This window comes from Sus scrofa, chromosome 14, assembly GCF_054392235.1.
Source record: "Sus scrofa isolate SSC_HxYL_T2T_F1_AM1 chromosome 14, Sscrofa_HxYL_maternal_Yorkshire_Landrace_v2.0, whole genome shotgun sequence".
In the NCBI taxonomy this organism is placed as follows: domain Eukaryota; kingdom Metazoa; phylum Chordata; class Mammalia; order Artiodactyla; family Suidae; genus Sus; species Sus scrofa.
In genome coordinates this window covers 95,641,040-95,662,904 of record NC_139396.1, presented here as the reverse complement: position 1 = coordinate 95,662,904, position 21,865 = coordinate 95,641,040, and the positions used below count along the sequence as shown (strand labels likewise).

General features: G+C 56.9%; 1 protein-coding gene across 21 annotated transcripts in view; it reads right to left on the bottom strand.

Annotated features, from left to right (window-relative positions):
* The window catches only part of PALD1 (phosphatase domain containing paladin 1), a 151,835-nt gene that overhangs the window by 73,299 nt on the left and 56,671 nt on the right, over positions 1-21,865 (bottom strand). For 16 of the 21 annotated variants that reach the window (XR_014828071.1, XM_084997223.1, XM_084997231.1 and 13 more), the window contains exons 2-18: positions 21,020-21,233; positions 17,647-17,749; positions 15,932-16,111; positions 14,651-14,815; positions 13,395-13,555; positions 13,120-13,195; positions 12,356-12,507; positions 11,899-11,998; positions 11,607-11,711; positions 9,452-9,547; positions 8,879-9,007; positions 8,274-8,390; positions 8,039-8,194; positions 7,547-7,729; positions 6,298-6,438; positions 6,041-6,112; positions 2,996-3,136 (exon numbers count right to left, since the gene is read on the bottom strand). Coding sequence is in view for 17 of the 21 variants with exons in the window: in XM_084997223.1 (XP_084853349.1) it covers positions 2,996-3,136; positions 6,041-6,112; positions 6,298-6,438; positions 7,547-7,729; positions 8,039-8,194; positions 8,274-8,390; positions 8,879-9,007; positions 9,452-9,547; positions 11,607-11,711; positions 11,899-11,998; positions 12,356-12,507; positions 13,120-13,195; positions 13,395-13,555; positions 14,651-14,815; positions 15,932-16,111; positions 17,647-17,749; positions 21,020-21,204 (2,262 nt within the window). In the remaining 4 variants the exon portion in view is untranslated. Of the gene's footprint in view, positions 1-2,995; positions 3,137-6,040; positions 6,113-6,297; positions 6,439-7,546; positions 7,730-8,038; positions 8,195-8,273; positions 8,391-8,878; positions 9,008-9,451; positions 9,548-11,606; positions 11,712-11,898; positions 11,999-12,355; positions 12,508-13,119; positions 13,196-13,394; positions 13,556-14,650; positions 14,816-15,931; positions 16,112-17,646; positions 19,748-20,725; positions 21,234-21,865 lie in introns of those variants that run through there. The other 5 variants (XR_014828074.1, XR_014828072.1, XR_014828073.1 and 2 more) reach the window with 3 other exon arrangements.

Sequence of the window (21,865 nt, the reverse complement as noted above, 5' to 3'; positions counted from 1 at the left end):
TCCTCATGGATACTAGCTGGGTTCGCTGCCGCTGAGCCACAATGGGAACTCCTGATCTGCACACTTTAAACAAGGGAATTGTGTGGCATTTGAGTTAGATCTTGATAAATCTGTTATAAAAGGAAAGGGCAGAGTTCCCTTGCAGTGCATGGGGTTAAGGATCCAGTGCTGTCACTGCTTTGGCAGTGGTTTGATCCCTGGCCCAGGAACTTCTGCAGGCTGCAGGTATAGCCAAAGAGGAAAAAAGAGAGAGCACAAGAGGGTGAGACCGTCCAGCGGCAGATCACTGGTATGGTCCCCACCTAGAGGCATCAGGAGCTAGATGATGCTTGCTAGACACCTAAACCTACAGAATCAAGAGCTCAGAAGTAGACCCGGCAACATGCATTTTAACAAGTCCTTCAGGGATACAGAACCTCGCTAAAGCTGGGGACCCCTACTTAGAATATGTGGATCTTAACCCTCACTGTACTTGGCAAATATTAAGAAAAGACCCATGCCCTGGCCTCCAGTAGATTAACTAAATCAGACTCTCTGGGGATGGAGCTCAGGCATGGATTTGATTTAAAGCTCCCAGGTAAATCTACTTGTAGCCAGGGTGAGAAAGGCTGCCTTACAGGATGTCTCAGGCCCCTCTGCTCTTCAGCTCTTGAGAGTTTGGCCCAAGCAGAGCTCACTGGTGCCACCTGGTGGCCAAAGTGGGGAATGACTTTACATCTTGTTTCTACTGGCCACTGGCCCTTGGCCCCACCCACCCCATCACCACCAGGAAGCCCAGGGATGGGCTCAGGGATTTCCATCCTCCCACTGCAGAGACTGGCACTAACCTGGCCTGTGGGTGAGGCAGGCCTGGAGGAAAGAGGTGAGAGGCCTCTGCTAGCTCTGCTTCGTGCCTCCTCAATAAATACCCCACACCCCAAAGGCACCCACCAAAGGCAGCCGGAGCACCTACTGCTAAACAGAGTCCCAACCACACCCTGCTTCACTCCCACTCCAGCAGAATAGAGCCAACCTATCCATCCAACCTCATCTCTGACAACTTCCAACACAACAGTGTTCGTGGGCACCAAAGCACCTTCACTGCCTCTGAATTTACTTTGCATCTTTTGGCTTCTGACTCTTTGCCCATGCAGCCCTCCCACCTGGAGTGCCTTCCCCCGGCTCTCATTATAGCTCTGTGGGACCTCTCCTCTCTCCCTGTGGCTCGTGTCCCCCTCATGCTCCCGGATGCACCCTCCGTGTGCCCCACAGTGAACACCCACAGCTGCAGAGCTCCGGGAAAAGGGGTGACTATCATTTTGGCGGGAATGTGTGTGGGATACCCGGATTGCCTGAAGGCAGTGAAGAGCCAGCAGGGCTGGAAGGACAGGGATGTGGAGGAGAGGACTCTGACACCGTGGGGCCAGTGTGGGGAGGGGCCCACAGTGCTCTGAAGCAGAGCTAGGCACTCCTTTTCCACGACTTGAGTCTCCAGTACAGAGGGACACGGAAGCCTCCGTCCTCAGCCCTCTCAGTGCCTCTTGTCTACTGAATCAGCTCAGTCACTCAGGGTGGCAGCATATGAAACCACCACGAATGAAACCCACAGGCAACTCCAAAGGGGATACAATGGAGCTGCTGGCCCTGGAGAAAACTAGTCCATCTTCCAAAGCTCTGCAAAGCCCACTTTCCGAAACTCCTTAACCACCCTCCCCGTGCCCAAAAACCTGGCAGCCCTTCCAACTGATCTCTGACCTTGGGCATAGCCCGACTCCAAGTGGCCCTTTTTCTGAAACACAGTCTGATCCATGACCCTGAGCGAAGCCGTTCACAACATGAGCTGGGTGCAGGCTGAGCACGGGGCTGGCTTGGAGCTGCCCCTCCTCTGTAGGGGCCACAGGCAGGAGCTGACCTTGGGGACCGCTGGCCAGCAGCAGAGAGCACAATGTCGGCACCAGGGGGTGGTCCTCACTTCGGGCACAGTCTTCTCGAATCCTTGGCTCCCCACACACAGTTGCCCCCCAACCCCACTCCAGCACCCTCCTCTGCCCCAGAGGCCAAACAAGTTCACTGGGCCAGAGAAGAACAGAATTAGGCAGGTCAGCATGCTCCGCCCAGAGACCAGGGACCACCTCCACACTGATGCCCACAGCAGCCTGGTGGGTTACACCACTGGGCCAGGTGGTCTGCGTGTGAAAGAGCGCTGGGGACCACAGCCAACTGGAGGGCACACTTTTTCTAGGTAGGCTATAAATCTGAATTTCTATATGAAATCCGGACTTTTATAGAAAATTTCTGATTTCTTTGATTAAACGCCCAGTTCCTGTCATGGTTTAGCAGTAACAAACCCAACATGTATCCATGAGGATGTGGGTTTGATCCCTGGCCTTGCTCAATGGGTTAAGGATCCGGCATTGCATGAGCTGTGGTGTGGGTCACAGATGCGGCTCAGATCTGGCGTTGCTGTGTCTGTGGTATAGGCCGGCGGCTCCAGCTGATTCAACCCCTAGCCTAGGAACCTCCATATGCCGCAGGTACAGCCCTAAAAAGATTAAAAAGAGAAAAAAAAAAAAACCCAGTCCCTCAGGCAGCATCAGCTGTGAGAACACTGACCTGCTTCCCTGCTGGGCATTAAACAACCACTCTCCAGGGCCGCACAGGGGCCTCATCTGCCCGCCTGCCTCCAGCCCAGGTCCCCCAGGACCCTCAGAGCCCCCCGTGGCCCAGAAACTGGAGGGCGATTGCCTGGCACCACAGCGCTCTAGGACAAGGTGTTCCCTCTGACTGGTCGCATCCTCAACAGTCCCAGGCCCACAGCCGCTGTTAAATACCCTGAAGATCACCCCTGCCCACACCCGGCCGTGCGCCCCAGAAGGCAGCCAGGGCAGGGAGTGCTTCCACGGCAGGGATCGCCGCCACTTCCAGAAGGTGGAGAAGTGCCCGAGAACCCCTGGGGGTCCCGTGGGCCCCATTGCCACCCTGTGCCCACACTGGCTGCCTCCTGGGCGGGGCTCACCTGGCGGAAGGTGCAGATGATGATCTCGCGCAGGTGGTAGTGCATGGGCGTCATGGTCTCACTGACCGTGTCCAGCGCCGCGTCCACCTCCTTCTTCACGCGGTGCCCGTCGGGAAGCAGCTGCACCACCTTCATCACCACCTGGGGCCAGAGGATGGGAGATGAGCGGCGCGGAAGCCAAGGGGGCAGGGCAGGGTCTCCGGCCCTGGCGACAGGCTCACCCCACACCAAGGGCCTCAAAACCGGCCCGGACTGGCCCTCGGTTCTCAGATGGGGAACAAGGGCTTTGCCGGATCTCTCTGAGGCCCCAGGGCTCCCAAGGTGCTTATTTTTTAAGCTGTAGGAACCTTGCCACCAACAAAACCTTATCCAGGACTCTAATCCATACGACAGACAGCTGTCCTGTAACTGGGGCTGGTGGGGCGAGGAGAGCGTGGATGATAAGCCCTGCGGGGGCCCTGCCAGCTCCCTGTCCACTCCACAGCGGCCCCCAGGCACTGTGGGGACACTCAGCTCTGGGGACCCCACTCCTCTGATGTAAACTGAGGCCCGCTGAGGTTACTGCGCAGGGCAGGGCTCCTGCCCTCAGTCGCCCTCCTGACCACACCCCTATGGACCCCCCTCCAAATCTGTCTACCCTGCACCCCCACGGCAGCACCAAGCCAGGCCTGCATCACCTCTCACCTCCACCGCAGCAGCCCCCCTCCTCCCCTCCCTGGCAGGCAGAGGGGTCTTTCCAAAGTATAAATGTGAGCGTGTCTCTTTTGTAAAATTCCTGGCTTCGGTCTCTTCCTGGCTCCCTTGCCCTCAGCATAAAAACCGAAAGCCCTCTGAAGTCTACAAGGTCCCCCAATGCCTGACCCCACTGCCCTTCCACCCCAGCCTCAATCATAACCCCTCCCACAGCTTCAATGCCTTCCTGGGGCCCCCTCAGTGCCTACCCAGCAGCCCAACTCAGTCCATTCAGAGCCCTGGTGTCAAGAGCTGCTGAGCTCCATGTCCTCGCTGTTGCCACCAGCACCCCACAGGACGAGAAGTCCCCCTGATCCCTGAGAGCAAGAGCTTCCAGCCAGGAGGCGCCCCATGCACAATGTTAAGCAAACGAAAGAGCAGATTCCTACCCCACGCACCCTGCTCTCACTCTGGCCCATCTCCACGAGTGGGTCCCAGTGGGGTAGTGGCAGCGAGGCTCTCCCTTACCCTGTGGTTCTCAGGAGGAACCTACCCAGGGTGAGAATATGGGCAGGGTTGGGCTTCAGCCCAATGGGAGGAGAGAGAACCCATTGCCTGGGAGGACCCTCGGCTAATGTGGCTCGGGCCACAGCCAGGTCTGGAGCTCTAGGGCGGACACCTCCCTTGAAAGGAGCATGGGCTACAGACAAGTCCCCAGGAAGGCCTGGGGGAAGGTCTCCAGGCAGAGCCAAACTCCTAGCCTCTCCCCTTAAATCACTCCTCTTCTTCAATTCGTCATCTCCACGGCTGTCACCAGCACCAGCTAGAAACCCCAGGTCATCCTGGATGTCTCTCTTCTCCCATGACCAATGGCCCCCAAGACTGACCAATGGGGCCTGGGCATCTCCTGTTCACAGGGCGGCCCCTCCTCACTCAGGCCCAGCCTCTCCACTCCCTCTTCCACACAGTGGCCCCCCAGAATGAGAATCTATCAGGACCCCTATTTCCCTGCTGGCCTCAAGGTTAGGGTCAAACACACAGTTGGGCCCCCCAGGGTCCTCAGAATCAGGGGTCGCCACGTCAGCCCTGCCTCCTTCCATTCTGGCCAACTGCAGCCTTCCACAGTTCCTGCCCTTTCCAGACTTGTGCTTGGCATGCTTGATCCTCTCTGCAAACTATCCCTCCACCCACCCCTGCCCCGGCAGACGGACACATCTTCCTAAAATGCACTCATAGGTCATCTCCTCCACGAAGCCTTCCTGGACTCCCCCAGCTGCACCTTCAGCTCTCTCCACACTCTATTGAATGCTCCACTGGAACGTGGGCTCAATGGGCCTGAATTAATTACAAAGGAAGCTGGTCCAGACAAGAGAATGTCTTGGAGTAGGTGAGGACGTGGGTACAGGAGTATCTCTGGGGTCATATGATGTAACTTTAGAACCCTGACTCAGAGGTCAACCACCTGGCCTGTGCTCTGACCCTGTCGCCCCTCTGACATGGCTCCAAGGTGATGAGCTTGGCTCCCCACACCCCAGTTTCCTCATCTGTCAACTGGAAGTACAAAGGGCATCTCACGCTGAGGGCTTGAAGGGTGAGGAAGGCAGGGCACCCAGAGCTCCTGACCCAAGACTGGGTGGTGAGAAGAGAGTCCTGGAGTTCCCGTCGTGGCGCAGTGGTTAACGAATCCGACTAGGAACCATGAGGTTGCGGGTTCGGTCCCTGCCCTTGCTCAGTGGGTTAACGATCCGGCGTTGCCGTGAGCTGTGGTGTAGGTTGCAGATGCGGCTCGGATCCCGCGTTGCTGTGGCTCTGGCGTAGGCCGGTGGCTACAGCTCCGATTCAACCCCTAGCCTGGGAACCTCCATATGCCGCGGGAGCGGCCCAAGAAATAGCAACAACAACAACAACAACAAAAAAAAAAAGACTCAGAAGCTGAAAGAGCTTGGCAAGTATGGGAAACTGCACCAAGGCCAGGGTGTCAGGACAGCAGGGAGGGCAGGGGAGGGGCATGGGGTGAGGCTGGCCAGGTGGGCAGGAGCCGACCACCAAGGTCACCAACCACAGCTGGGTCCCAGGTGCCTGAGAGGTTGTTGTCAATGTTACCCAGCCAGTGGGGGCCAGATGGCCTCCCCAGGGCACACAGCAGCCCAGCAGCAGAGCCAGGAAGACTGGGGTATACCAGCCCCCACTTCTCCAAGGCCATCTGCCAGGGCCAAGCTGCCCCGTGCCTTGGTTTGCTCATCTGTGAAATGGGAATAGGAGGCAGTGATATGATGAGGTGGAAGCAGGCAATGGTGCTTCCAGACCTGCCAGGAAGACGCATCCTCTCCCCTCCCCCAGGTGTCCCGTGGGGTCCCCACGGAGCGTGCTCACCTCAAACTCGCCCTTGGTGAACTTGGCGTCAGGCACACTCACGAGCTCCTCCTCGCCCACCTCGGGGAAGCCCTAAGGGAGGACAGCTGCTGGGCTGGGAGCACCTCTCCCGACGTCCAGAGCCCTGACCGAGGGCCTGCCCAGGGCTGACCGGAGAGGGCTCTGCCCCCATCCACCCACCATGGTCCAGGTCCCCAGGGACTGACACCCACCCTGCCTGGGCAGATCCCTGTTCTCACACAGGAGGCCGCACGTACTTGGATGTGCCAGAAGACAAGCACAGCCACCACCATGGCGGTCGTGGTCCGGCCCTGGCCGCTGAGGCAGCTGAACACGAAGCCAGTACCCGGGTCCTTGGCAAGGGCAGCCTGCAGGGCCTCCAGCAGCCTGTCAAAATCCTGCACCGGGAGACAGAGGTCTGAGTCAGCCATGCTCCCGGCTGCACACACTCCCAAGCTGGCCCACACCCCCGCCCCATCCGTCCCAGTGGCAACCCAACCGCTGTCCTGGGAGTGTGTGCCCCAAGCCTGGCTCTGCTGGCTCAAAACCTTGAATACACACACTGAACTCACTGGGGTGTATGCACACAAGACTGTGCGCACATAAAGAGTCACACCCTATGTGCAGTCCAGCTCCCACCCCGGGATTGGACTGTGAGCAAACACGCTGCCCACGATGCACCATGTCCTGCACTCCCAGCCCTACTGCCCATGTGAGGTGGACCCAACCCAAGTCCCAGATAGAGGGAAGTCCCCACCTCAGCTGATCATTGCAGGGCTCGGCCACTAGGGGGCAACAAACTACAGGCAGCCAGACCCGCAGGGCAAAGGGAGGGGGAAATAGAAGCCCCATCACCACCCATCACACAGGGCACATCACAGGCCCTGCACAGACAGACACAGACACGTGACGCAAACAACTGACATATCACACAGGCACACAGAGAGCCCCACATAATACATCCCTGACACACACACCACACACACCTTAAAGATACACAGGCTACAGTGACATCCACAGGCAGAAACCTGCAGATACCACACGTTCACACAAACACCCTCAGTCACACACGGCATTCCACGCATCCTCCTCTACAAACCCCACACAACACACACCACACCACACATACCTCCCCACAAGACACTCTCTCCGCACACACATCCCCTAGTAAAGACGAGAGGTACATCACGGCCTCCACAGACACAGACACACCACATACATATACACAATCCGCACACACACGCCCTCCCAACACATTCCCCAACAGACACACAAACTCCACCAAGACCAGGGAAGTGCTTGCTCACCCACCCTCCCGCACACCTACAACACGTAATAAACACACACACACAGCCTGGAAGGCATGTGAATAGACCACCTGGGTCCATCTGAAACTTTGTAGAACAAGCTTAGTCCCTCAGGGGAGCAATATCCACAGCCCAGGCCCCAGGGAGGCAGGAGGGCGTCCTGTCCCTCCCCAGGGGCCTCAGCCACACAGCCCCTCACCTCCTCACGGGGGGCGCAGAAGTCTGGCACAGGGATGCGGTGGTAGGTGAGGCCAGGGCAGGCCCCACGCTGCTGGCTGAAGACCTCCTGCATGGTGAGGCACGTCTGGAACCTGCGGGTCCGGGGGCCCTCCGCCCCTGGGAGGGGCGTGCTCAGGTGAGCCTTCAGCTGGGTCTCTAGGTTCTAGGGGAGAGGAGAACAGAGGGCTCAGGCCGCTGAGGCCACCCCCTGACAGCCCAGAGCCTGCTGCAGCCAGGACGAGGCAGGCTTCCGGGCCGATCCCAGCCCATTCTAGAGCCTCAAGGTTCAGAGCCAGGCCCCAAGCTGGGGAGAGGGCGGCCAGCATGGGGTCCTGAATCAGCCACACCCCCGGACTGCTAATCAATTTTTCCATCTGCACAAGGGGAGCATGGAAGCTCCTGAAGACCCTTGCAGGCCACCTCCCCAGAAGACCTCCAAGGCAGGGGTGCTTATAAGGCAGGAGGGCCTCACCTCCAGCTGATGGGGGGCCATGGGGGGCCCAGGCCACCGAAGGCTGTGGGTGTGCCCATCACACTCCAACACGGCCTCCTCCCTCAGGCTGACCCACACGACCTGCCGCAGCTTCCTCCTGGTGTCAGTCAGGTAGGCCAGGATACTCCCCAGGGCCTGGGGGACAAGGGGCGGTTAGTGAAAGGGCTCAGCTCCTCCCTCGCCCACCCCACAAGCAGGCCCACTGGGTGGTCACCTTGGCACTGGGCTGGGCCGTGCCGTAGATGGGCATACGGGGCACCCGCCGGAAGTTGGCCACATCCATCTCTCTGACGGTGCTGAGTGCATCCGGGGAGATGAGGTCATCCACCCCCTGCAGGGAGAGCGGCAAACCTGGGACCCACAGCAACCCACTGAGGTTCAGAGCCCAGCCCAAGGTGGGCAGAGGGGTGGGACCACCAGCGCTTTACAGTTTACAAAGCACTTTTGCACCCTGGAGCTTCACAACGACCCTGGCAAAAAGAGCGATGGTGCCCATTCTCCAGATGAGGAAGCTGAGGCTCAAAGGTGAGACCCTGGCGGTAAAGATACCAGAACCAGGTCTCCTGACTCCCTGCCCAGAGCACGTGGGCTTGAGAATGAGAAGCGGGTATTGGAATAGCAAGCAGAGCTGCAGCCACTTCTTAGGGCCTGAGAATGGCCCCGTTTTGTTCACAGGAAGATCCCGACACTGCCACAGGCTGTCACTCCTTTGCCTCCTGGGAGGGCAATGCTTAGTTCAACCCCACAGGAACCCGGCTCTACTAGCCCCAGCCCACATCTACACCCACTCCCACTTCCCAGCCAGCCAGCCACACTCACCAGGGAGCCCGTGGCGATGAGGTCCCCGGGGGCCACAGGCTCCACTGAGCTTAGTGTCATAGGCAGGCGGTAGAGTTCAGGATGGGCACACAGCCAGCGGCTGAAACTGAGGGCAAAAGCCAGCGGGTACTACAGCCCGAGGCAGAGAGAGATGGGGGTTCAGGGGCACAGGGCCACCCCAAACTCTCCCTGCCTGCCCTGTGGTGGGGGAGCCCCAGGAGACAGCCATCTCGGCCCAGGGCAGGGACGAGGGGTGGGGAGAGAGGACCAGAAGTCTAAAGCGAGATGGTGCCAAGCCCCGATGCCCTGACTATGGGGACAGAGACGGGCCCAGAGGAAAGAGAGGTGGGGTCTCCCTTGGCCTGACCTGCTCAGGGACCACCCCTCTATCTAGGATTCCCCTTGCCCCCCCCCCCATACCCGCCTTCCTTCCTCTGGAACCAACACGCATGTCCCCTCACCCCTCCTCAGCTCCACAGGGGTCCCCCTCAACCTCATGCCAGTCACTGTGTGGGGAGGCTGGAGAGGCTCCAGGAGAGGGGGCGTGGGTCCACTCACCCCCGAGGGCCCCACCTGCTCATGGAGATAGTAGTTAAACAGGATCAGGTAGAAGTAGCGCTCCAGGCTCCACAGCGCCCTCTGCCGGACACCGTGCTGGCTGCCACTTCCCTGAGAGAAGAGAATGGGAAGGGCGGCAGGTAGTCAAGATGGGGATGGCTCAGGCCGCCCATCCCCATCCCCAAGGGGCAGGAGTTAAGCCTCAGAAATTCTCAGAAGACACTCTATCCCTCCCTTGATAACACCGCTCTCCCAGGTTGAAAGTTCTTCCGACATCTAACCCCATGCCACATGCTACAGTTTCTCTGTGGTGCAGGGAGAGCTGGTGACTAGAGCAGGCATTACAGCTGCAGATGTGGGTCTGCCTCCCTGCAGGCTCTGTGCCTAGAGACAAGCTGGCGCTCCCCGCTCTGCTCCAACACTGCCACCATCTGCGCTGAAGCAGCAAGTGCTCAAACAATCTTCCTTGATCCAGAGGCCCTCGCTTAAGAGCTGTGACGCTCCTCATCCCAGCATCCCCTGGGCGGGGGGCTGTCATAGAGAATTCCAAGGGCCCCTCTCTCCACTTGTGGATCTCAGGCTTCTCCTTGGGTCAGATCAAGCTTCTGGATGGTAAGGGAGAGTGTTCAGTCCCAAAAGAAAGGGCATGCCCTTGGATGACGTTCAGTCCCGTCTTTGGGAATCTAGGCCAGTGGTCAGCAAACTTTGATTCTATAAAAGGCCAGACAGAAGTTCCCACTGCAGGTTAAGGATCTGGCATTGCCACAGCTGTGCCATAGGTCGCAGCAGCTGTGGCTTGGATTCAATCCGTGGCCCAGGAGCTTCCATATGCCACAGGCCAAAAAAAAAAAAAAAAAAAAAAAAAAAAGCCAGACAATAAATATTCTAGGTTTGCAGGCCACACAATCTGCGTTGCAACAGCTCAACTCCACCCCAGCAGCCTAAGAGAGCCATAGACAGTATATAAATGGACAGACAGGGTGTGTTCCAACAAAACCTATTTACCAAAACAGGTGTGGGCTGGATTTTGGTCCATGGACCAGAGTCTGTCAACCCTTAATCTACACATTATAAGGGGAAAAATCCTAAATGCACAAAAGCCTCATCTTTATAAATTAAGAGGCTCAATACAAAGTATTCACACTGGTGACGCCACTGTGCTAAAAGAAGGGGCCTGCTGAGTAAATCCCCGCAGGTGACAGTCCAGGACCACCTGCTCTGCTGGGCTCCCTTCCAAATGCTTTGTGATCTTAGCCCATCTCATCTTCACAACACCCCTACGGCGCAGTGATCGTTAGAGGCCCCCCTTTTAAAAGTGGGGAAACCAAGGCACTGAGCGATCAAGCAGGTAGCCCACATCCACCCAGCTGGTGGCAGAGCCAGGAAGAGAATGCCAGCAATCGGGCCGGAGTCCTGCTCCTAGCCTGCCAGGCCAACGATGGCTGAGCCATGCAATGGCTTTGGTTACACAGCCAGTAAAAACCTCAGTGACAAGCAGGTACAGAAAAGACGGCCGTACGTGAAACAAGCAGGGTGTAAACGTGCCCTGGGCACCCACATGAGAACATCAGGAACCTCAGAAATGAAGGCAGCCAGGCCCAAAGGCCCACAGCAGCTGTGCTTAAATGACAGGCAAGTTTTCCTTCTCTAATTTCTCAATTTTCCATAATACGATATTGCTTTCAAAAGACATTTTTTAAGTGTTAAAGAAGAAAAAGGCTCTGCGGGCTCTAGATTCTTTCCAGGCGCTGTATGCAAACACTGTCAAGCCGACCTCCTCTCCCCCGAGCACAGGGACAAGGCTGCTGAGACAGCCCAGAGCCCATCACTCTTCTCAAAGCAGCGGCTGGACCAAACCCCGGCCTTCCCAAAGACACAGCAAGGATTTTATTTGCAGGGGGAGCCAGGAGCAGCCTGGGAAGGATCTGGAGCCAGAGGCCCCCAGCACCTCGCCAGCAGCCCCTTCCTCCATCCTGTTTATTCTGCAGCGAGGGGTCCTGGTCAGGGAAAGTAAACTTCCTCTCTTCCTGCGGGCCCAGCTCCCCAGCTCCCCTTCCTCTGAAAACTGCTCTTCCCACAGGAGAGGCAGCCATCAGGAAAAGCCAGTCGGCAGACCTAACCGAACAAGGCTGCCAGGCTCAGGCCAAAGCAGCAGCTCTCCGCGCCTCACCTGGGCCAGGCTCTCCAGCCGGACGCCCTCCAGCTCCTTCTGGTTTTCCAAGACAACTTCCTTCAGGTCGTGCAACTCTGCGCAGGCGGCGATGGCTCTGTCCACCTGATGCCAGGGACCAAGGCAGGGAAGAGGGGACAGCAGCGGGAAAGGGAGCAGGGCCAAGGAAAGATGGCAGGAGGGAGGAGAGAAGAGAGAGGGGCAAAGAGAATGACTGGCCCGAAGGCAAGGGGTGTCAGGGGAGGAGGAGACCCCACAGGTCTCAGCTCCTTGCCTGGCCCCCCTCACTCACCTCCTCCACCATCCTTCTCCCCTGGGGCACCAAGTGGAGAAAGCTCTGGACCACCTGGAGCTGCTCCATGGCCAGTGCCTTGGTCTTCGTGGGGACAGACCTGACGAGGAAGGGGCCATGGCATAATTGGCACACCCAAAGGCTTCAAGGATGGCCCTGCCGTCAACACCCACCCAGTCATCTGGCCACTGAGAGCCACCGGGCTGCAGGCTCCATGTTTTCCTTCTGAATCAGGGTGGCAGTGGGGGGAGAGGGGTATTTGCTCCACTGGGGACACCAAGGCCCAGAAAGGTTAAGCAATTTCCTCCAGGTCACCAGGCAAGTCTGTGGCACAGCAGGCAATGAACCCCTGATGTGCAATTTCCCAGCTTTAGCTTTGGCTCCTGATATGTCCCCAGCAGCGCCCCGGCCCCTCATGGGCACAGCCCCTCGGGGCCCTGGGTCCCACGCCACTCACTCCGGCCTCAAGGCAGTGCTGCTATGGTGAAACAGGACGAGGGTACCAAGAACCATGCCCAGGTTGGTCCTGCCCACGCCCGTCTGGCAGCTGAAGAGGAACGCAGGAGGAGGTCCGTGGGCATCTCGGAGCAGCAGCAGGCTGGGGGTCTCCTGGGGAAGAGCCACGAATAGCGAGTCACGGTGGGACCGCAGAGCCCTCAGCGTGTGTGGATAGGCGAGGCCAGACCAGCAGCTCAGCCACTTTGGCCAAACCCCACAGCAGGATCTGCTCCACCTGCACTACTGACCCAAAAGCACAGGCCCTGCCCCTTTTCCAGGCCCTGGAGGTGAAACTGCTCAGAGCAGTCACATTTACACCACTGTGAGATGCAGCTTAAACATGGTGACCTCCCAAGGCAGCTGGGGCAGAAAACTCAGAAAATATCAGGCAATGACTGGAGGGTATGACTTTTTAGCTCCAATAAAGAAAAGAGATGCTTGAGGCCTAGAAGAGTTAAATTTGTCCAGAATCACACTGCAAGTTAGCAGCCGAGCCACAGCCACCATCCAGCCCCCCAGATGGTCAGTGCTCAGCTGACATTAGAGAATGTACACACACACACACACACACACACACACACACACACTGACACACCTGACCCCTTCACCTTCCTCCAGAGGCCACACCCACCCTAGCATCTCCATGGAGACAGAGCCAAAACCTGGACCCACTCTCCAAGAACCAGCCCCCCCCTTACCCCCCCTTCTCCCGCCCTCACTTACCCGCAGGACACTGACAAAGGCATCAAACTGGGCTTCCAGAGGGGCCCCTTGCTCTGGCAGGGGCAGGCGGTGGTACCTGCCAGGTGACAGGGAGCGGCCCATCAGATAGGCCACACACCCCGGGCACCCCCACCCCTCATTCTCATGGGAGAGGTAGGTGTGGGGAACTCAGGCCAACCTGCAGGTGGCCAGACTGAGGCCTCAGCCCGAGAGCAGACCCAGCAAGCACACGTGCCGGTCACGCTGGGGTCCTACATGGGACAGGCCCCTTGTACCTGTAGGTGGGCCACAGGAAGAGGGGCCGCTTATACACCTCCTCGGTCACGTGCACATCGTCCTCGCCCCGGACGGCCACAGTGTGGGGCTCCCCCCTCAGGTCGTTGGTGTCGTGGTACACGTAGTACGTGTTCTCGCTCAGCTGGGCAAAGTCGTGGATCTGGATAGAGGTGGGGAGCCAGGGGCCGTGACGGGACTGTCCAGCTGAACGCTGGAGCACCAAGGCCACGCAGAGGCCACAGACAGGCTGCTTCCCCTCCAGGGAGACCTACGTGGCCAGAGGGGCCCCCTGTGCCCTGGGAGTCCTGATGGGACCGGGGTGGCCACTGGCCCAAAGGCAGCCACCTACACATGAGTGACATGGCCCACACTAGAGCCTGGTTAGAAGGGGCAGCAGGAACCAGCTAAACCGCCAGACTGAAGGACGGGAGGGAGCTAAAGAGGAGGGGGCCTGAGAGGGAGATGGGGAGGCAACCAGGGCCAGAGTGGTCTCTGTCCCTGTGAAGTCTCGGAGAAGGGGGACACCATGACCCCCACGCTCTATTTCCACACCCCTGTGGCGTGTCACAGCCTCAGAGACCCTGACAAACCGCCACGCTCTGGAGGGCAGTTATTTCTTCAGCTGTTCTCCCTCCCCATGGAGCCTCAGAACAGAGGCTCAGAGTTCCCGTTGTGGCTCAGCGGAAATGAAGCCAACTAGTATCCAAGAGGACGCAGGTTCCATCCTTGGCTTCCCTCAGTGGGTTAAGGATCCAGCATTGCCATGAGCTGTGGTGTGGGTCACAGATCCGGCCTGACTCTGGCATTGCTATGCCCGTGGTGTAGGCCAGCAGCTGCAGCTCTGACTGAACCCCTAGCCTGGGAACTTCCATGTGTCACAGGAGTGACATTAAAAAGCAACAGAGGCCCATCGAGAGCATGCCCCAGCCCAGGTCTCACAGCTCACAGAGGCTGAACTTCAATCTTGGGACTTTTAGTCTAGTACTCTTTCCCTGCACCAGACCCTTTTCTAAATAAGGGGGCTGAGTTTGGAGGAGAAAAGCAGAGTGGCAAAGGGGCAAACGGAACCAGGAAGAGAAGTCCTTCCCCTGGCCACCCACAAGCTGGCCTTGCAGCAGCCACTCGCCCAAGCAAGGCAGAAAAGCGGGCGAGCATGGGCCCGGGAGAGCAAAGTGGGGCTGTAGGCCGGGGCTCAACTCAGCTGTCTGAAGGCTGCCAGGGAGGGCGGCCTCCCACCCACACCGGTGGCCCCCACCTCCTTCCGCATGGCCAGCTCCAAGCGCTCCGCCTGGACCCCGGGGCCGAGGCCCTGGAGGTTCTCATGAAGACTCTGCTTGTCTCGAGGCGTATAGGGCACGAAGTCCTCGTCAGCACGCAGAAACAGCACGGGCTCCTCCCGCACACAGATGATGATGCACGCCTGCCAGGAGCCCAAGCAGGGAGGAACCATCACTACTCCCGCTGTGGACACCCGGACCCCCTGCCCCACCTCCGGCCCTCAGGTAGACTGTCCCCCCTCCCCATAGGCTCATCACCCCACTCTACCCCTGTAAACTGAATCCCACCCCAGAAGCAAAGTTCAGCCCAAATGCCACCTGTTCCTGACCCTCCCTCCTCTCAGGGCCAACAGCCCTTCATCTGAATCTCCTAGTGTTAATTCTTGCTCTGTATTAACATTATCAATCCATACATCTTTCTCCCTTCCTAGACCACAGGATCCTCTCTGTCCTGGTCATTTTCACATCCCAATTCCTACCGCAAAGCCCTGGGTAAGTCAAGTGCTTGATAAACATCAGCTGAAGAAATAACTGCCCGCCACCACCCTGCAACCATTCATTCACTGAGCACCAAGCAGGCAGATATGGGGGCGGGCCCCGCCCTGGAGGAAACTGCTGGCAAGATGGGGTCCAAGCTCAGTTAACAGCCCCTCCCCACTCTGGTTCCCCTCGAGGACTCTCCAACTTAAACCAGGTCAAGAGGCTGGGCTGCCCCATGCTGAACACAGGGGCCCCACCCCGCACCTGAGTCTTCAGGTCGCCCACCATGAGCCTGCAATCACGGCAGACCCTCAGCCTCTGTCCTGGAGGCACATAAAACCCCGCCTCCACATCAGGCAGGAGGGAGGAGTTATTAAAAGCAGACACGGGGAGTCTCAAGTGTCTGGGTCTTGGGACACCACTCAGGGGCTCTGTCACTGATCCTCGCTGGGCCTTGGTTCCCCCACCCTCCTAGGGCTGACATGAGGACATGAGTGTTAGCTGTGATCATCCTGTAAGCTGTATAAGGGACTTCTGACCTCAGGGCTCCCATGTCCATATGGGACAATGCAATAAACATTCACCCAGAATTCCCCAGTCATGCTGACCACAATGACCATCATGGCATTCAAGGCCTGGCAGGGCCTGGTTCTGGTCACCAGTTACCCTCCCCACCATATGGCCCGGTCCCTCCAGAGGCTCTGAAGTTGCCCCTCCCAGAAACCTCTTTGCCCAGATTTGGGGGGCTTGGCCCCTGCCTGGACAGTGGCCATGCTTACCCTGTGTCCATCCTTCTGAAGTTTCTGGAGGACCCGCCTGAATCCCAAGAGGCTGGGCTGCCCCATGCCGAACACAGGGGCCCCACCCCGCACCTGCCGGAAGTTGGGGGCCCCACAGCTCTGCTGAGTGCCCAGCACGTCTGTCTTCTCGGCAACATCCCGCACCAGGAAGTAGCGTCCCTGGTAGGGAGATAAATACTGGGGGTCACGCCAATGACTCAGGGACATCTTTACAGACGAAGCTCTGTCCCAGGCCCCAGGAGACATGGAGCAGGGAGATGGGGCAGGGGACATGGTGCTCAAGTTGTCTGCAGCCTCATGGAAAAGGCAGACAAAATACGTGACTATCTGTGATGCCGGGGGCAGTGGTGTCAAATAGTGGGGGGAAAGGAAAGACAACTCCTCCTGAAGGGGAATCAGAGAAGGCTTCAAGCAGGAGGTGGCATCTGGGCCAGGCCTTGAAAAAGGAGGGCAGGGAGAGGCACTCCAGGGAGAGGATATGGAAGATCGAAGCCGGCTCTTGAGTGGGCCTGCAGCTCCCCAGGCAGAAGACAAACATCTCTCACCCCCCAGAGGAAGCTCATGGAAAGGGGGCCCGAGAAGGGAGTCACAGCTGGGGCACTAGGAATCAACTAGAGAAAACTGCAAGCCACTTCCTGGGGTCTGTCGTTCTGAGGATGGGCAGGACTCTCCCCTCCCCAGTTGGGGGCTGCAGTGGCTACAGGGAATACAGGAAAACACTACCCAGGGATCAGGTAAGAGCAGGAGGGACCAGATTGGTTCATTCTGGGGCCAAAGGAACCACAAGGATATCTCATCCGCCCGTTCGCTCATCTACCTATCCATCACCGCCACCCAGCCAGACCCTCTTTTAACAAATACAGTTTAGGGAGTTCCCGTCATGGCTCAGTGGTTAACAAACCTGACTAAGAACCATCAGGTTGCAGGTTTGATCCCTGGCCTTGCTCAGTGGGTTAAGGATCTGGCATTGCCGTGAGCTGTGGTGTGGTTGCAGACATGGCTCAGATACCGCGTTGCTATGGCTGTGGTGTAGGCTGGCAGCTACAGCTCCAATTCGACCCCTAGCCTGGGAACCTCCATATGCCCCAGGTGTGGCCCTAAAAAGATAAAAGACAAAAAAAAAAAATACAGTTTAAGCACCATGATTATCATTCATTCATTCATTCACTGACTATTTATTAAGTACCTACACTATACCCAAGCACTGTTCTAGCACTTGGGGTGTTCTAGGGCCTTGCAGTGAACAAGATGCATGAAAAGTCATTCATCCCTGTAGACTAGGAGATATTTAAGGGGGGGGGAGATAAACAGATAGATCTATCTAGATAGATCTACATCTACATCTGCATCTCTATCTACATGCCAGAGAAGTTCTGAAACTTCAAAAGAGAACAGAAGGAGATTTCCTGTCTGGGGGCAGCAGTCTGGGGCCCTGGGGGCTTTCAGACTCCCATCTCTGTTCTCCCTGGTGCTCTGAGGAGTGGGGGTGGGCAGGCTGGGGACAGATAGGGCCAGAAGAGCAGGAGGCTCCGCAGAGCAGGAAGAAGAGATCCCCAGAAACCAGGGGGTAGGGTGAGGCAGTAAGGGGACACTGGGAAAAAGCAGGAGTGGATTAGGGAGGAAGCCTGTGAGGAAGGTGGGTGGGACAGGTGGGAAGAGGCTGGAAGAGGGAGAAGGGACAGGGCCCACCTCACCTGCACCAGGTAGTGCTCCGGGGTGGAGTCCGAGAGCCGGCCCAGTGTGTAATGGGCTTTGAGCAGCTCATCGTGGATCTGGAACTCCTCCTTGCAGTTGTACCTGCCAGGGGAGGGATGGAGACTGAGTTGGACAACTGCATGGCTAGGATCCACTCCTCCTTCGCCAAACCCCATCCCACACCACTCCACTGATTTATGGCAGAGGCTGCCCACTGTTCCCCAACATCCACTCTCCCCTTCTTCCTTGGCAATAACACCCTGGAATTGTGACTGGAACAACCGGCTTCAGACTACATGTCCCAGCCTCCCTTGCAGCTAGAGTGATCATGTGATTCAGTTTTGGCCAACGGGATGTGAGGAGACATGACATGTGCAATTTCCAGTCTATTCCCTTAAAGGGAAGGCAGGAAGTAGGTATTGACGGTGGCAGGGCAACAAGAAAGGAGGAGCCTGGCTGCTCATGGAGGAGCCAGCCATACCAGTCTGGAGTATCTCCTGGACTTTTGTGTAGAGAGAAGCTTCTGTCTTGCTTAAGGCCTCCTGAAACAAGGGTTGCTTTGGTTCTCGGTGGTCCCTCCATCAGACTCTCTCTGAGAACAACCCCCCACCAACAATCCCACAGGACAGTGAGGTGGTTCAGGACACAGACTTTGGGGCCATGCAGCTTGGGCAGGAGTCCAACCCCCCTCCCCATGACTCCATGGCTTTAATTACTTGCTCTTTAGTGTCCAGCAATTCCCACCGTCTAAGGGCTGCTGTGATAAGACAATGCGCTAAGGAAGAAAGTGCTTAGTTAGCCCAGTGCCTCAGGCATAGAAAGCATTCAGTAATCCAATTAGTATTACTAGTAGTAGTTCTGCCTCCACATGGGGCCGTTTCAAACAAAACCCAGATTTCTGTAGATGCTAAATGGGGCAGGGGTGGGGGGGGTGTCCTGTGCACTCAGACCCAAAACAGCTTTTGTGTTGATTATAACAAAAAAAAAAAAAAAAAAACAGCCTCCCAGAGTCTTCGATCCGGGGTCTGACCCTCTTTATAAATGAGCTGCCTTTAGGAAAGGCAGGGTGCTGGAACAAGTGGGGTGGGAGAACTAGACAGGAGTCCAGAGGCCTGGGGTCCCTTGGCCACTTCTGTCTCCATCTCACACATGACCTGAGGAGGGCAAATCCCTCTGCCTCCCTGAAACTCAGTTTCTGTACCTAGATCCGTTTTCACATCAGATCGAAAAGGTATTAGATCATGGAGTTCCCACTGTGGCTCAGTGGTAACAAACCCAACTAGTATCCACGAGGACACAGGTTCGATTCCTGACTTGGCTGAGTGGGTTAAGGATCTGGTGTTGCCATGAGCTGTGGTATAGATCGAAGACATGGCTCAGACCCGGCGTTGCTATGGCTGTGGTGTAGGCCAGCAGCTGTAGCTCTGATTCGCCCCCTAGCCTGGGAACTTCCACATGCTGCAGGGGTGGCCCTAAATAAGATGAAAGAAAGAAGGAAGGAAGGGAGGAAGAAAGGAAGGAAAGAAAAAGAAAGAAGGAAGGAAGGAGGGTAGGTGGAAGGAAGGAAAGGTATGAGATCAGGAGTTGGCAAACGCTGTCTGCAAAGGACCAGACAGTAAATACCTCAGGCTTTGTGGACAACTACTCAGTGCTACCCTTGCAGCCCTCAGCATCCACTGACAAGATGCAAATGAATGCAAGTGGCAGTGTTCCAATAAACCCTTATTTACAAACACAGGGGATGGGCCAGATTTGGCCAAAACCACATAGTTTGCCAGGCACCGTGCTGGCTGATCTCTAAAGTCCCTTCTACCTCAAATAAGCTATAACCTAAGAATCACTGTGTCATGGATGGCTCTGGGGACGCACAGGACCACTGAAGTGGATTTTTATAGTAGGCCAGAGACTGTTCTGAGCCATATCACATCTAAATATTTTGAATGTCATCCCCACATACCTTTTTTTTTTTTTTTAGGGCTGCTCCTGAGGCATGTGGAGGTTCCCAGGCTAGGGATCAAATTGTAGCTGTAGCTGCCGGCCTACACCAGAGCCACAGCAACACAGGATCCTTAACCCACTGAGCAAGGCCAGGGATCAAACCTGCATCCTCATGGATCCTAGTCAGATTCATTTCCACTGAACCATGACGGGAAATTCCACCCCCACATATCTTGATAAGGAAACAGAGGCCTTGAGAGGGAAAAGTATCTGCCCAAGGTCAGAGGGGGAGGGAGCGGCAGAGCCGGGCTTGGGACGCATGGTTCCAACACTGTGCTCGAGACCCAAACCTAGTTTTGTCATCTGCTAGTCCAAGGACTACATAGCAAGTCCATTTTCTTTAAAATCTTTTCTGCTCCCCTATCATGAGCGCAGCAATGTATTATGACTACAATGCCCCTGTCAGGCCCCAAAGCCAGCAGGCCGGACTTATCACTCCCACTCCTCAGGTTTCCATACACAGAAAGCCCCACCTGCTACGGCTCTGCCTAATGTTTACGCATGGCACATATTTAAATCTTAGTTCATCAGGTCCCACTTCCTCCGTCCTGAGGGGGTCCAGAGGCAGGGGAGCTCAGCGGGCAGATGGGATGGAAGATAAGTGTTCTTGATGCACCAGGAGGCGGGTCCAATGCCCCTTCTGTCTCCTAGCCTCAGGCTGCCAGTATTCACTCCTTCACTGGCCCCAGAGGACACATGCAGCGTGTCCGGGTCTCTCAAAATATGGGGCAGAACAAACCCTCGGTCCCCCTGGGAATGTCCCTGAAGGACCTAATTAGGAAAGCTGACCAACAGCCTCCAGCTTTTTCAGCCCAAGGCCCTTTAATAGCCTGGGGTTAACCTCAGTTTTGAACCATAATTACAGGTGGTGGGGGATAAAAAAAAATCTAAATTTTATGCATCAAAGTATATAAACTTCCTTTAAAAATGTTTAGCCAAACTCTACTCTCAGGAGCACCCGCTGTGGGACAATGGGATCAGCGGTGTCCTGGGAACCCTGGGACTCTGGTTCAACCCCTGGACCAGCACGGTGTGGCCCAGATCTGATCCCTGGCCTGGAAACTCCATATATGGCAGGGCAGCCAAAAAAAAAAAAAAAAAAATTTACTCAACAGGGTGCCCCCATTCAGGCAATGCCCCCTCTTCATGCTCCCTAGCCATGTGGACATGACAAATAACATGGGCTAAGAGACACTGGCTCTACCATCTACTTGCTGTGTGACTCCAGACAAACTGCTTCACCTCTTTGGACCTCAGTGTCTTCATCAAGGAACAAGGTTTGGAGACCTTAAGTGCTATAAGCCACCAACCCTCCCAGAGGCTCCCCCCAGCCATGTCTTCTGGGGACATGGTCACACTCGTCCGGCCACTCACGTGATCACGACGGGGGCCACCTTGTTGGGGATGATGGACTTGGCCTTACTGTTGGGCAAGCTCGCGGTCTGGAAGGAGTGGACGCTGAGTGAGTGCCGACCATCCATCGTGCTGCCGTCCTGGAGGCCCTCAAAGGGGGTGCTCGCTGAGACCGTCTGCTGGGCTGTGCTGGCCGTTGTACCCATAGTCTGCCGGCGGCCTCAGGACCCAAGACCTGTGGGGTAAGAGGGCACGTGGTCAAGGAAGGGTGGGAAAAGTCACAGCAGGAGGGACCTAGGCCGGAGTCCCCATTGCAGCGCAGTGGAAATGAATCCAACTAGCATCCATGAGGACATGGGCTGGATCCCTGGCTCGCTCAGTGGATTAAGGATCCAGGGTTGCCATGAGCTGTATTGCAGGTTGCAAATGTGGCTCAGATCCCACGTTGATGCGGCTGTGGCATAGGCCGGGAGGTGCAGCTCTGATTCCACCCCTAGCCTGGGAACCTCCATATGCCATGGGTGCAACCCTAAAAAAGAGAGAAAAAAAAGCGGGACCTAGGTCACCCCTCACCCCCACCCTATGTACAGAGTCTGAAACCCAGAAAGAGCCAGCTCACTCTGCAGCTGAAGACAGAGGTGGGTCCTGCTCCCCCCACCACCCCCACCCCTGCACTGTGCCCAGTAAAGCACATGTTCACCGAGTCCCTACTGTGTGCACAGCCCTCTGCGCTGCTGCTTTGGGGAGAATTATGGACATGGAGTGACAAGACAGCGTAGCCCCTTACCCCTTATGGTTTACACTCCCTCCCCGGCAAAGGTAAGACAGGGAGGGGTTAGCCATCCCGCCCCTCTTCCCCGCCAGGCC